Source organism: Vespa crabro, chromosome 5 (assembly GCF_910589235.1).
Source record: "Vespa crabro chromosome 5, iyVesCrab1.2, whole genome shotgun sequence".
NCBI lineage: Eukaryota > Metazoa > Arthropoda > Insecta > Hymenoptera > Vespidae > Vespa > Vespa crabro.
The window spans coordinates 6,978,608-6,995,262 of record NC_060959.1 but is presented as its reverse complement, the minus strand read 5'-3'; the positions used below and the strand labels follow the sequence as shown (position 1 = coordinate 6,995,262).

Genomic DNA, 16,655 nt, shown 5'->3' with positions numbered 1-16,655 from the left:
CATGAAAGCGCCCGGCGAAAGTTTCGCAGAGTCAATGGCCTGCCAACGGGTACGTCGGCTACGATGCTCGTTACACGAGTATCTCCGTTATGCTCGATTTTTTTTCTCTCTTTCTCTATCTTTCTTTTTTCTCTCTCCCCTCTCCCTTTCTCTGTCTCTCTTTCTCTCTCTCTCTCTCTCTCTCTCTCTCTCTCTCTCTCTCTCTCTCTCTCTCTCTCTCTCTATCTTTCATACTCCTCTATCTTTTTTTATTATTTATATTACGCCCACGGACGCGTATCGAGAAAAGTATTACTCCTCTCTTATTTTCTTTCTTTTTTTTCTTTATTTCTTTCTTATCGAGAAAATCGTTTCATCTCTTTTTTTTTCTTTCTTTTTCTATCTTCTCACTTTTTTTTTTTCTATTTTTTTTTTTCTTTTCTCCCCTTTAGAAATCGCAGATAATCTTTTTCTTCTCTCACCTGGATAATAAATTTAATTGTAATTTCTATAAAATATATGTATTACTTTATTAGAAAAGTACAAGGTATATGAGTATAAAGTGTTAGAAAAAAAAAAAAGAAAAAAAACAAGAAAAAAAATGTACTCGTATACACACGGAGGAAAAAATGTTTCGATTAAAATTACTTACGATGTAGTTATATGTTTTTATTCTGCATTTTATTTTATTATTTTATACCTTTTTTTTCCTTTTTTCTTTTAATAAGATTTCACACTCCATGATATTTATTTATTTTTGTTTTCATTTATTCATTCATTCCTTTGATTATTTTTTTTTTCTTTTTTATTTTTTACTTGATTCATTTATTTTCTCTCTTCTTTTTTCTCTCTCTTTTTTCTTTTTTTGGCAATACAGCGAATAAGTTATTTGAAATTCGGAAGGATATGCATTTGTATGCAAAATTTGGTAGTGATCGTCGATTCTCAGGCAAGATAAACAAACCATTAGAATAGAGTAAACAAAGAGAGAGAGAGAGAGAGAGAGAGAGAGAGAGAGAGAGAGAGAGAGAGAGAGAGAGAGAGAGAGAGCGAAAGAGAGAAAGAGCGAAAGAGAGAAAGAAAGAGAGAGAAATATATAAATAGATAAGAAAGAAAAACGGTACTTCGTCCGAATTTGAATCTTAAGATTACCGAGTTAGTTGTAGCGGTAAAGGGAAAAAAACATGAATTGAGATTTATTCTCAGGAATATACAGTAAGTTGGACTTCGAGTAAAACTTTTGCATACAATCGTGAGACGTTACGGTGTCGCGTCATGCTCCATTTCCCCTCTAACTCCCTACCTCTCTCTCTCTCTTTCTATCTTTCACTCACTCTCTCTCTCTCTCTCTCTTTCTCTCTAAACCGTCTCTCCTTTCTTCTACGATGCATCTATGTTTTCTCTTCTTTCCCTTTCTCATCATCTTATTCTTTTCTCACCGCAAAAGCCACCGTAATAAACGAGACGCGGCTGGTAGCTTCGATGCAAACTGTGTTGTTTCCTATTTACTGCGTCATCGTTATTTTCCTTTTTCTTTTCCCTTTATTTTCCCTTTATTTTTTTACTTTTATCTTAATACTTTTTATTCATTTTATTCTTATCTTTTCGTTTTCATATATATATATATATATATATATTTTTTTTTTATTTGTTTGTTTTTCTCTCCCCCTCTCTCTCTCTCTCTGTCTCTCTCTCTCCCTCCTACTCTTTCATGACCCAACTTCTCTTCCCGTTATGATTCTCTTCTCTTTTTTCTTATTTTCAATCGTACAGTTGGCAAAACCACTTTCCTCGCGTTCGTTTTGTTCCTCGATTAGCTCATGCCGAGTGTGAAGGAGGCGGAGGTGGAAATGGAAGTGGAAGTGGAAGTGGAAGTGGAGGTGGAGGACAATCGTAGGATTTCAAGAGTGTGGGCGGCTTTGATCAAAGTAAGGGAAAGTCTGCTCCTCGTAAAACACAAAGAAAAAGTCTTCTTCCTCTCTCTCTCTCTCTCTCTTTCTCTCTTTCTCTCTTTCTCTTTCTCTTTCTCTCTCGCTCTGTGTTTTCATGTTTCATCACGTGCCTTTTCATCATTCCTTTTTGTTGTTTCTCTTGTTTTTTTTCTTACACTCGTTTCCTTTTTCTCGTTAAGATCCATCTTCCTTTCGTCAATATTTGAAGAACGAAAAGAAGAGTGTTCATCGAATTAAAGAGCATTCGTTTATATTGTAAACATACATAAATGTTTTCAATTTTGTTTACACATCTTTTATTATTCATTTCTTTCTTCTTCTTTTTTTTTCCATGTGGAAAAAGTAAAAAAGAAAACAACGTTTATATTTCTTCTTTTCTCTTCGTAAATTTTTAACGTGAATTCGAGAAGAAGTACGATTGTCAAAAAAAGAAAAATACTTAATTTAGGTTACATATAAATGAGGATATTTATTACCTTCCGTGAGAATATTTTTTTTATCTTTTATATGCACGTACATCGAAATTTTTAAAAGAATTGAAAGAAATTGCTATCTTATAGATATATAAGATATTATATATAATCTATGATATATATATATATATATATATATATAAAAAGATTTTTAATTGAATTTTTTGAAAATTTGTAATATCTTCGAAAATAGCATTGAATTGATAACAGTTAGGATAATTAATGAGGAGAAAGAAAGTTTTATATTGCTGCCACGATTTTTCGTAGTATTAATTCTTCGCATCGTTAATCCCGATTAATCCTTTCGCTTTTATTCGTTAACAGCCTTGTGCGATATCTTGCGATCGACCTTTTATTATCTTAGCTCTTTGTCTATATTAACGAATTCATATTTATTATTAGATAGATCGAGATAAATGATCGATCATATATATTAAGATATTAGATTAACCATTCGTGACATTTCTAAAATTTATTAATACACGTCGATACCGAGCGATACGAGCGATAATTATTCTCTTTATAGGAATTTATTATGAAATAAATTTCATAATGTGCCCCTAAGAATATCCATGTATAATTAATGATTCTAATCTTATTCGTCTAATTATAATCGAAGGTTGATCATATAATTTGATCTAACGTATGAACGAAATATAATATGAATTGACAATTTTTAGATGATTTTTACAAATCGATTACACATTTTTGAATATTTTAAAGCGAATTTCATTTTCTTTTCTTTTTTTTTTTTATTCCCATCCTGTATATAACACGTGCATGATCGAAAAAACAAGTATGATATAGATTTTCGATTTTTTCATTCTAAATCATACATAAAAACGTGATATCTAATTGTCTAAAAGACAATATAGATAGAAATAATTGTTTTTCTGATATTATATTCAAAATAATTAATATCTATTAATACGATTATACTCGTTATCTAGGTATTATATCTTTATGCAATGGAGATAAATAAGATAACAAGATTTGGCAATCGTTTTATAAAAATATTAATTACAATTGATATTTTTATCAATGTGATCGTTAAGAGACACTTACGATTTAATGATTTTCAATGGTTACATTTTGTGAAAATAATTGATTTTTTTTTTCATTATTAGATTTACGAATAATAGATCATAATATTTCATGTAATATTAATTATTATAATATAATTACGTTATTAGCAGCCTTATTTAATCATTTATTTATTTATTTTTTTTTTTTTATATATTTATATATTTATTATTATTTGTAATGTGTTATTGGTATTATAAAAATGTAAAAGAAAAGTATTACTTTATTTTTTCTTATTCAAGGTCTATTCTAAGTCACATCTATTTCTGTATCAATAAAGTAAACACTTTAACCATTCAGTTTATTTTTCTTTTTATTTGTAAGTACGGTAGTACTTACCCTATCGTTAGGAATATATAAAAAATAAAAAGAGGTTAAGAAAAAAGGTAATGAAAGAGAGAAACGCATTGAAACGTCACACATAATTTACATATTTCCTTGCAAAGTCTATATGTGATTTTTAAAATACAAGTCACGTTTGAGGTCACCCCGAATTTCGCGTTGTTTCTTTTGCGTCTTGTCTTCGAGTCCATTGCATTATCGATCTATTACTATCGCGCTTTTTTATTTCTTTTTCTTCTTGTTTTAATAATCAAAAAAAAAAAAAAAGAAAGAAAGAAAGGAAAAGTAAAAGCCATTTCACTCTTGAGATTAATGAAATATTTTTTTCTTTTCTATTTTGTGTGTAAGTGTGTATATGCAATACCGGATTCTGAATAAAAATAGAAAGAAGGAGAAGAATAATCATCGACTATATTATTATCCACTGACTCGTTCATCATCGGTTGTTACGATCCACGTGTGATTGACTCGCAAAAAGAATTCATAATGATGTCCATACTCGAACTACAAATGACTTTCATCCTTATTTTGGTCCTCTCACGTATTTGCAACACCATATTATTATTTAAAAGTCGTCAGACATTTAAGGAAACATATTTAATTTAAAAAGCAATTCGAGATAAATTCATTCAATAAAGAAAAGTACGAATTAATTGGTTATAATTATTTCCTTATTTATTTTACTTTTATACGTGCATAGATTTTCATTTTTAATTTATTTTATTATTTAAATAATCGATGCCTTTGACTGAATGTTTCAATAAAAGTTCAAAAGAATGTTTTAATTTGTGAAATAAAATGTATATGTATATAGGTATACATTATAGATATATTTATTATGTTATTAATTTTATTATATGATAAAAAGTTATGATAATAATAAATTATATATATATAATATATTACAATAATATTAATATATATATATATATATATATATATATATATATATATATATACATACTTATTTATATTTCTTGAAATGAGCATGTATCGATTAATATATGCATAGTTACGTAATAAAAAAAATATCTACATATAATATGACCTTCGTAACAGGTTCAGTTGTTTGACCTTGTATATGAGTGTACTAAACTTTCATAGTGAATTTAAATTTGCAATTTAAAGATCTCTTGAAATCTCTTTTTTTTCTTTTTCTTTTTCTTTCTTTCTTTTTCTTTTTTCTTTTGTTTTTTAATGACGAATTAAGAAGAATCAATGGAAATATATTATGCCCATAACATCTTCATTTACAAATACGTTTTTTTCCCAAAATTACATTCATTTTCATAAAGCAAAAGGTCATCGAATTTTTGAATGATCCTTCGATCTTTGACAAGTATAGCAAGTATATAGTTAGTTCATTTTCACATTTATTCGTCATCATCAATCGTAATCGAAATCTCGTTATCACGCGTATCTTACTTATCGATAACAACGCATGATTATTCGACCGTCTGTGATCCAACCAACGAATCGTCTAGGATATTTCATATTAGATCCATCATCGATCAAAGTCTTTCCTATAATTGTTTGAATAATATATAATTTATTTTTTCATTATTATAATATGCTTATAAATATCCTAACATATTTCATGGAAAAACACGTATATGATTACTTGTAAAAAAAGAAGGATGGGGGGAAAAAAAGAAGAAAAAAAAATAATTACATGAGAGTTAAAGTTACTTATGTAAAAAATAATTATATACAAAAAAGACAAATTGGCTCGTCCATTAATTTTATATTTTTGATATGATATACATGTAATGCATATAGCGAATATATATATATATATATATCTGAGAATACATAGGCGTTTTCACCAGGAAATACATTTCTGCTTAGAAAGAGGACGGATGTGAAGATGTAATTAGCAATAAACGTTACTTACATATATATTTATATATATATATATATATATATATATATATATATATATATATACATGTGTGTGTGTGCGTATGTGTATATGTCGTATAGGATGTTTTTTTGCGGACAGTGCCGTACCATGTCATGACATTACCACCTGACAAGAGAGTTCTTCTTCGTCGTTGTCGGAGGACACTCGACTCTCGTTCCTTCGGGCAGTAATCACGCTAATAATTCTCTATACGACCGAAGGTACATACTATGTGCATCCCCCATCTTGAAATAATTAACGAGAACGATGCTCCCGGATGCTATCGGATAACCGCTATAAAATTAATAGTCATGCTTTTGATTTTTTTTCTTTTCTTTGTTTTTTTTTTTTTTTATTTTTTTTGCATTTTCTTTTCTTTTTTTTGTTCTTTGATCGACTAATCACTAACGAGCATAAAGGTCATTTTATATTCGACATCGATGTACTCTAATTTACTTACCGCCATAATAATAATTAATTGCGACTCTAAGTGTCTTCATATATAATATCTAATTAAATAATTGGATTTTCCTTTTTGCTACGATATATTTTTTGATTTTAGTGTAATGGAAAAAAAAAAAATGTAGGTAAAGTTTAAGGATCAATTTTATATATATAGGATATTCTATAAGTTCATAAAATCAAGTACTCTTTTTCAATATCTTTTAGGCTAATTTTATTTTACAGATTGTAAAACTACATTCCTAGAAACTTTGTTAAAAAAAAGAAAGAAAGAAAGTTAAAAAAAGAAAGAAAATTAAGAAAAAAAATAATTGATTGAAGTGATGATACGATTATTTAAGAACTTTTGTTGTTTTCAGAATGATTATTATCTTCATTAATATTTCGAAATATCATATAAACGAACAAAATAAATGTACATTCTTATCCAATAAGAAATGTCAATGGAAAGACATTTTATTCGATAAAGATAATACAGAACGAAAGCGCATGCGGTCACAAAAAAGATTGTAAAGATTTTATCGAGAGGAAGAAAAAAAAAGGAAAGAAAACAAATAATAATCATATAAAAGATAAATACTTCCGAGGAGCGTTTATTAATAGACACAAGCTAAAATATTTATTTTACTTGCAATTAATAAATTATTTTATTTCTAAATCTAATAAAAAGATCATCGTACATCAACACTGTTGATGGACGATGGAAAAAAAAAGAAGAAAAAGGGAAAAAAATCACGTGACTCGTGCCATTTCTTATCGAGGTAATTATAAAATCAAATACCTATATGGTAAGATTATCTTAGATGATAACGGCCGATATCGTACTAATACGTAGGTAGATACATAAATATAGGTAGACATATTCGATGATTCTTTTTACATTGTTTTTTTTTTTCTTTCCTTTTTTTTCGACAGATTGAGAGCAGGACGGTAATTATTTATGCTAAACGCTTCATAGAACTCAGGATTATCCTTTAATGTAAATGAATGAAATAACTATAACGATATAAATTGCCGCGAGGCGAATCTTCGAGAACGACGAAGTTTTTCTTGTTTTCTTTTTTTTTGTTTTCTTTTCCTGCTCCCTTTTTTCTTTCTTTCTTTTTTTTTTTTTTAAGTTGCAGGAATATCTCTTCTCGATAAGAGGTCATTACTATTCAATCAACCGGTCTCTCCCACATATTAGCATTATTATTGATCATCATTATTTTCATCATTATTATCGTCATCACGATCGCCATTTGTATTATACAGAATGTTCAGACAGTTTTAATAATTATTTTTCCAAAACGAGATTAATGCGGAATGATCGATTTGTTGAAAAATTGAAAATTACAAGAATTAAAAGAAAAAAAAAAGAAAAAAAGAAAAAAAGTCGAAGAAACTTTTGGAATTGGATCATCATTTTATCATTATTATATTTATATATATATATATGTATATATATAAAACATACAGGATGATCATACAATTTTAATAATTATTTCAACAAAAGAGATTGATACGAGTGATCGATTTATTGAAAAAAAATAAAAAAAATAAAAAAATAAAGAAAGAAATAATCGAAGAAAAATTTGTTATTCTTATTTAGACGAAATATGAAAATATTTCGAAAATCGGTCGATGAATTACCATCAAGTTTGTTTTTTAATTATATATTGTAAAATCATTCGTTGATTCTCTTTCGCGCTCTCTCTCTCTCTCTCTCTCTCCCTCTTTTATCCTTGTAAACTATCTTACGTTAGGTAAGAATAGTGTAGCTGAAAGGGAAGGATAGAAGGGAAGAGGAGGAGATTGCATCGTCGCAAGAAGATGATAAACGATCGACGCGTGGAATTCGCTTCGTGGACGGCTTCTCTGAGGGTCTCTCGTGATTAAAGAAAATAAAAGATTAAACAAAAGAAAAAAAAGTAAAGAGATAGAAAGAGAAAGAGATGAGAAAAAGGAAGATGGCGAACACCGAACACAGTGTAAGTTTTACACCCATACGAGGTCAGGTGAGTTAGTTCCTACGAGTTACATATACTATACTCGTCCACTCTCTTGTATTTTTGCGAGTAGTACAACTGAATTCACCCTTTGTAACGACTGTCATGGCTGCGACATGCAACTACATGCGTCACACAGAATCATCATGCCTTCCTTTCTTTCTTTCTTGCTTTCTTTCTTTCTTTCTTTCTTTCTTTCTTTTTTCTTTTTATTTTGTTTTTTGTTTCTTTTTATTTTGTTTTTTCTCTTTCTTTCTTTTTTTTCTTTTAGAACGACGAGAGTAATCGCGGCGGTACTCCCGTCGAAGAACATATGTTGTCGTTGCATTGTATTCTGTAACGCCTGAAAGTAATCTCAAGCTCTTCTGCTCGAGCACGTCTTGTATACATATGTATATTGTGTATGCATTTTATTTTATTTATTTCTTTTTTTTTTCCTCTACCATCTCTCTTTTTTCTCTTATTTTCATTTCACCTGTCTCCTAGTTTTCAATTTTAATTATTTCAAAAATAATAATGTGGATTTTAATTATTATTTAAAAAACAATAGAGTTTGTCAAGTATTTTGTTCGAATTGATATGGAAGAAGTTTGTAAAGTATTTGTAAAATAATTGTACGATTTATTTTTATATTAGTAATTTTTATATTAAATGAAGAAAGGATAATTAACAAATTAAGGAAAAAAAGATTTAAAAAACAAAAAGAATAATACGTCATTTAACCATACGCACATACGATTATTAAATTACTAATGTTCTCCAATTTAATACGAATCCAATGATGATGATTATAAATATAGAATCGATTAGATCTATTATTATCATACATAAATATGCAATTATTTTCGAACATGCAAGGTAATAATGACTAAAAAGGAAAATCATTAATTTGTTGTATTTGCAAAAAAATCATCGTTTTATTCAAACTAATACGTAGGTACACACACACACACACACACACACACATATATATATATATATATATATATATATATATCAACCGATGCGTTTATTACGAACGTATTTGAATAATTCATGTTCGACAAAAAAAAAGAAAAAGAGGAAGAAAAAGCTACTTCAAAATTTTTCAAGAATCCAATTATCCTTTATTCTTGTCATACAATTATTCTGAGAATTATACGTATGATTTATCAATTCTTTAATATTTAAAATTTTTAATTTTATATAAAAAGATGTACGAATCATCTTGTTACGAAATACATAGAAATAATACATATATCGTCATATTAAATCTTAAATAATATACAATTTCTTTTTATTCCAAAAGAAAACTTTTAATCATTGCAATAAGGATTAAGTTTTATATATATATATATGTGTGCGTGTGTGTGTGTGTGTGTGTGTGTGTGTGTATGTGTGTGTGAAATCGAAGTACAGTAATATTTTTCAAAATTTTCGTTGATCTCAACTCTTTGGCAACATCTTTTGAATTACACACTGACTAGACTTCCTCTGGAAACCGTAATTTCCGTCGGGATAAGAAGCACTAGAACTTGTGATAGAAAGAAAAAGAGAGGGAGAGAGAGAGAGAGAGAGTGAGAGAAAAAGAGAGAAAGAGAGAGGGAGAGAATGAGTCAGATCGTACGATTAGTTCGGTTAAGTCACGAACGTAAGACGGGATTGCTTGTTTGAAACTCGAACGTGTTAAATTCGTGCTCAGTTGCGATCGATGGAAGTATTGCAAAATCGTTAAAAGGATCGAAGACGAGAAAGGATTTACGTGGTACTTATATTAAAGTGAGGTAAATGTTTCTTGGCTTATATAAATCTCATGAAGAGTTCGTGATTTATTGATATGTTTATTGCATGGTACACGTGAAATAGATAATTTATTTTACTTCTGTATAAAAGAAAAAAGAAAAAGAAATATATATATAAATATATACTATATTTTTATTGTATTTTTTTTTTCTTTCTTCATTTATCTTATTAACGATTATATTGTATATAGCTCAAGTATTAAAGAAAATGTTTGATATTTATCAATGTATATATTGTATTCATTTTTCATCTACACACACACATATATATATATATATATATATATATATATATATACATAGATACATAGATACATACATACGTACATATATATGCACATATATACATGTATTAAGTATCAGTTTATTCGAAACTAATTTAACCTTAATGATATAACAGTATATATATTTTATTCAAGATTTATATAATCTAAAATAAATATTTTGAAAAATCTAAACATTTGGTTACTTAGGTCAGTTCTCGTTTTTTTTCCTCTAATGATGATAACGTCGTAAAGAAAATATTAAGTGCAATTAAGTGCATCGAGCTAGTTAATTTTATTATCAGACATTTAAAACTGGACACGTCACACTAACAATAAGATCATCAACGTGAATAGCAACAACACATAATTTTGCGACGTTTATTTGAAAAATACAACGTAGAATATACATAGATATATAGATACATAAATACATACATACATGTATGTATATACACGTATATACGCACATATGAATCGGAAAAGATTTTACAAGTATTAAGTAAATCGATATCCTTGTAATCTTTTCGCAATAATTCCTTATTGCACTTTACTTGTAAGCGAATATTTGACGCACGGTGAATGGGATATACCGATCGTTATTATATATCAAATAATCTATATCCAGCAATTAATAAGAAATTGAACGATCCAATTTATCAGAATGGAAAGCTGATATGGCTCGAATAGGATTCGACGAGTTGTGATCACAAAACAATCGAAAGAACGTAATAAAAAAAAAAAAAGACGGGTGAAGATATTTTTTCCCCTTCTTTTTTTAATGATTAATAACAGAAATAAAAATATATTTTAGGTAATATTTGAGGTAAAAAATATTGTAGAAAAACGTGTTTTTAACAAATATTATTAAAAGAAATGTATGTTTTGTCCGAACTTATATATGAATATACGTATGTACATACGTATATACATATATACTTCATTTATACGGTAGATTGATTTCAAAAAAAAAACCTCGTGTAAAAAGAGAATTCTTTTGCCTTTTTTTTTAAAATCGTGTCTTTGTTGAAATCGTATATAAAAGAACAAATCTTGTATAAAAAAAGACATTAAATGTATGTATATACATCGACTGGTATATAGGACGAAAAGGCGGCAATTTTAAATTTAATATCGTGTTTCTTTTGTAAATGCTTACCTTGATAGAATTCTATCAGCGTAGCGAATTCCTAAGCTAACGAAAACTTCGAAACGTCAACTATAATACAAATTCCAACACGTACAATTTCAAAGGATGGTCAGTGAAATGAAAGTCGTAATACTTTTATATTCTCAAGTATTCTTTTTATTCTATTCAACTTTGTCGTTTGTTATTAAACATGTAGAAAGAGAAAGAGAAATGAAAACATTTTATACGATTGTAATAAAAGCTTTTTTTTTTTGTTTTTTTTTGTTTGCTTTTGTTTTCTTTTAAATAAATTTAAATAGTATTCTACCAAATATAACATATTATAACATTTAAATATTTAAATTTTTATTTAAATTTTATTTAAATTTTATTTAAATTTTATTTTCTATTTGAATTTCACTTGAAACATAAAAAAAGAAGGAAAATAAAATGGGATAAAATAAACAATTTAAAAAGTTATGTTTCTTTTGCTTCTTTTCTTTTTTCTTTTTTTCTTTTTTTCTTTTTTTCTTTTTTTAACTTAAAGCAGCGGCAAATCTCTCGCTGACGTATTTCTATAAATAAATAAATGTTTGCATACAAATGAAACAACGAAATATTAAAAGGAAAAAGAAAAAGATAAATTTCGATTTATCGTAAAGAACTTATGTGCATACGCATTTATGTATATATATATATATATATATATATATATATATATATAAAACCACACGTATCATCAAACTAATCGTATTTTTTCGAACTTTTTCCGAACGTTTTCGAATGTATCGAAAAGAATACGTTATCGAGTAGAAAATATTTCAAAGTTTTCACGTTCTCGTCTTTTTATTGGCGAAGTGACAATAACTTCGACACGCTTCATCGAATCTTTTCAAAAATAACACACGTTATCTATGCCATTTCCTTTTTGTTACAGAATCTTCACGTGATTCGTGGCGAAGAAGAAAGAGAACGAATACCGAAGAAATAATTTGAGTGTTTTGTAATATCAAAAAAAAAAAAAAGAAAAAAAAAAAGAAAAAGAAAAAAAAAGAAAAAAAAAAGAATAGCAAAAGGAAAACAAGAAGAAAAGATAAACGAACAAACAAAACAAAAAAAAGAAAGAACGAACCTATCAAAGAATTATATCAATCTTTGATTAAAGCTCGTACGATATATCGAACGAAAGTACATTTCTATTTACAATTCAAATCCCAGTGAGTTAGATCGATATAATTAATCACACATAATGTAGCCTGTTAAATGTGTACAAGTAAAATAGGAAATATATATTGAAGAGAAAATATGTCGATCGTTCTTTTAAAAATCGAAAATAAAGAGGGTGCAGTGGTATTACATTAAAATAAAATAAGAGGTGGAAGAAGAAGAAGAAAAAGAAGAAGAAGAAGAAGGTGGTGGTGGTGGTGGTGTTGGAGGAGTTGGTGGAGCTATTGATGGTGGTAGTGGTTGTTGTTGTTGAGGTGTAGCCGGAGAAGAGAATAATTTGTGCTCTGCACGAGCTTCTTTCGTGAAGGCCGAAGGAGAAAGGAGTGAAGTGTCTCGAGACAGAATGAAGACGTTGGGTGACGTTGTTGCCGATCCCGTCGACGAGGAGAAGGACAGTACAGATTCAGGGCATGGAACTGCCGGTAAAGAATTTGGTCAGAGAACTCTAAGATCCTTGAAAAGAGGACTCGGTCGATTGTGGAAGAGACACAGGGGCAATGCCTCGATAACCGACTATGACCCTTGTTATAAGGTCGCCTATCTTGGGAATGTCCTTACTGGATGGGCCAAGGGTGAGTTCTTTTTGTTTCTGTTCCTTTTTTTCTCTTTTTTTTTTTCTTTTATTCCTTTCCCTTCTTCCTTCTCCTTTCTGTTTTTATAATATATTTGTATATTTCAAGGTAGATATTGAATAGGGAGAAAATAGGAGAATCGATACTTAATAATCTTTTTTCCGTCTAAAAATTGTCGTTGTTGCTTATTCTTTTTTTATCTGTTCATTTCTTTTTTTTTTTTTTTTTTTTTTTTTTTTTTCTTTGCAAAAAACGAATCTGAGGGAAAATTAAATTGCACGTATTACTATGCGTTTAACATTTGTGTATCTCATAATCTCTTCAGGAATGATTTATCTAAAATTCGAAAAAATGTTGATTAATATTATCGCGTATGTTTATTATATTCATTTGAGATCGATTAAAAATAAGAAAATAAAATGGTACGAAAGTTATTAACAGTAGATAGGAAAGAAATAACGATGTTCACATGCGCATCCCTAATATTTTAATTTTTCAAAGAATCAAAAATATATGTGAGTATGTATCATCAGTATCCTCGAAGAGATTAACGCATTTTAATATTTAATATGCAAAACTTCATTAAAAGTTGTTATCAGTATACATTTATAATGATGGATAATCTTTAATTTTTTTTTTATTCCTTTTATTCAAAATAAACAATAATTAAAGATTGTTAATCAGAAGTGCACGCAATTGCGTTCTCCTTCATTCTGATGTACGAACTGTACGAACGTGTAGGACGATGGATCGATCGATCGATAGATAGATCGATCGATCGAACGGTCGAGAGCACGCCGACGTTGAAAATAAAGTGCCATCGAGTAAGGTCATCGTCGTACCAGCAATTAATCATTTGCTCGCTCGCAAGAAACTACTTTCTGCATATTGAATTTATCCTGCTGCATATTTGTATCTTCGGGTCGAATGAACGCGACAAAAAAATCCAAGATATTTTATATGATAACGAAATATCCTTCGGATTTCATAAAAAAAGATGTTATTCCGTAGAAAGAAAAAAAAAAAAAAAAGGAGAGAGAAAGAAAAGAAATAAAAAAAGGAAATATGTCTAAAGAAGTTTATTTGTAATGTGCAGACTTCTTTAAAAATTAATAATAATTTTAATATAGACGAAGTTTCTTTCCTTTTTTTTTCTGAATACACGAATTGAAAAAATGGTATCTCATTAAAAATTCTTTTACTAGTAAATATTTCTTTTTTTCCTGTTTTCTTTCTTTTTTCATTTTTTTTTTTTTCGAATAAAATTATATTTCCTTCAGTCATGTAATTTGTTAATTATCACTTCGTTTAGATATACAAATGAATTTCTCTAAAGGAATGATATTAATTAAATCACATTATGTCATACATTCGGACTAATTATTTTATGTCAGAGCGTATGCTTCATTTGCTTGTTATGTATTAACAATTATTTTCTTATATTAAAAATTAATTATTAAAGGTATTCGAAAAATTATTATTCACGGATATTTAAAGAAAATTGGAAATTTTTTTATTATCCTTAAAAGTTCTGATTTTTCACTTTTTTTCTAAACGATCTTATTTCATTCTTGGATACTAAAGAATAATTTTTTTTTTACAATAAAAATGGAATTTTAGAAGAAATTAAAAATGTGTTCGTTGTTCAAATGAAATGAATATTAATTGATACAAATGGCCAATCTCACGAATACACATACACATATAAGGGAGAATAATTGTTTCTCTATTTTCTCTACTTTTTCTACTTCGTTTTCTTTGATCTTTTTTGATCATAAAGATCTTAATCGTTACGATACGTTTATTAGCGAATTTATGTCTTTTTTTTGTAATTTTCAATCCGATTGTATCTTTTTATTTAAAAGAATAAAGAAGAAATTTATCATCCGATCTGAAGAGAAAATATTTCATTTAGTTTACTAAAAAATATTAGTAATATCGTTAATATATAAATAAGAACTGTCTCTCTCTCTCTCTCTCTCTCTCTTTCTCTTTCTCTCTCTTTCTCTTTCTCTTTCTTTTTTTCTTACTTTAGATTTTTACTTTCTTAGAATAGTTTATGATTAATATTAAATAAATAACAAAATTCTATTGTCAGAAAAATGGATATGGATTATCATATTTTAATAACTAATTTTTCTTCGATGAAACATCTAATCTATTCTATAATCTAATGAATCATGCATTTATAACGGATCATACTCATTCCAAATTAATAGTTTCGTGTTAGTGATGATCTAATCGATTGAAATGTATCACTGGATAATTTTATTAATTTTATCGATTTATAATCAACAAGTTGACGGACGATTATTGTTTCATAAATAATCATAGTTTTTATCAATTTTCCAATAAATTTTTTTTTATTTTCTTTCTTTCTTTCTTTGTTATTGTTATTTCTTTTTTCTTTTTTTTTCTTTGTCGACCTTTGCAATATTCATGACAAGGATAGGAAATTATAATATGGAAAGGATGATCAATATTACGGAAGCAATGCGAATTCATTCTAGTAATTGAAAAAATAAATTTGACTTATTTATTAACTACATCATTCTCAAGGACATCTCATTTGACATTCGATATGCTGATAATAATTCAAAGTGCAAACCCGTGAAAGAGAAAGAGACAGAGAGATTATTCGGGGACGTTCATTGGTTGCATGGAATGTAATTTTTACAGGAAATGTAATTTTTACAGGAAATGTAATTTTTCTTATTTTCTCTCTATTAATTTTTTTTTTCTTTTTTTTTTCTTTTTTATAATTTTTATTGAAACAAAAAGACACGATAATATTTCATGGATAAAAAAATCAAATATTTTTCACATTTTTCGTAACAGTAAAAAATTTTCTAAAATTTTTCACCTGACATTTCTATATTTCTATATATATATATATAAAGAAAAAAAAATTGACGTAGTTAAAAAGTTTAAATCTTTATAAAAAGAAACTTATTCTCTTGGTAGTAGTTAACTTTATTTTCTGTAAAAGTGACTTTTCTTGAAACTACTTTTTCTAAGCTATTGCAATAAATACCTCAGGAAATAATAAATCATTCTTGAAAAGCATAAAAAGAAGCATATCTTTTTATCGACTATTTCAATAACTTTTGTATTCATTGAGAAAGGATCTTTTTTTTTTTCCTTTCTTTCTTTTCTTTCCCTACCTATATTCTAATTCTCAATGTATAAGGCAATAATCTTTTGTCAATATTTATTTTTTTTTAATGATTACAATATGGACGTCAAGTACGAATTAGGCATATCATTTTTGTCCTCCTTTGTTTCTCTCGTCTTAAGTCAATGACAAAGTGACCAAAAAATGATGTCTTTTGATCTGTGAAAAAAAAAAGAAGGAAAGAAAAAAATTGACGACGTGTTAAAATCCGTGAGTCAACAATAATGTCCAAAAAATTTAAAGAAAAAAGAAAAAAAAAGAAAGGAAAGAGGAAAAATAAAAAAAAAAATAAAGAAAAGTTTCTTAAAGAAGACATATTTTTTAAT

The 16,655-nt window shown here is 27.7% G+C and overlaps 1 protein-coding gene across 3 annotated transcripts in view; it reads left to right on the top strand.

The window, feature by feature from the left end:
* The window catches only part of LOC124424178, a 56,557-nt gene that overhangs the window by 29,162 nt on the left and 10,740 nt on the right, over positions 1-16,655 (top strand). For 2 of the 3 annotated variants that reach the window (XM_046962861.1, XM_046962859.1), the window contains exon 2: positions 12,293-13,154. In XM_046962861.1, coding sequence (XP_046818817.1) covers positions 12,926-13,154 — 229 coding nt within the window. In that variant the 5' untranslated portion in view covers positions 12,293-12,925. Of the gene's footprint in view, positions 1-9,834; positions 9,946-12,292; positions 13,155-16,655 lie in introns of those variants that run through there. The other variant, XM_046962862.1, reaches the window with a different exon arrangement.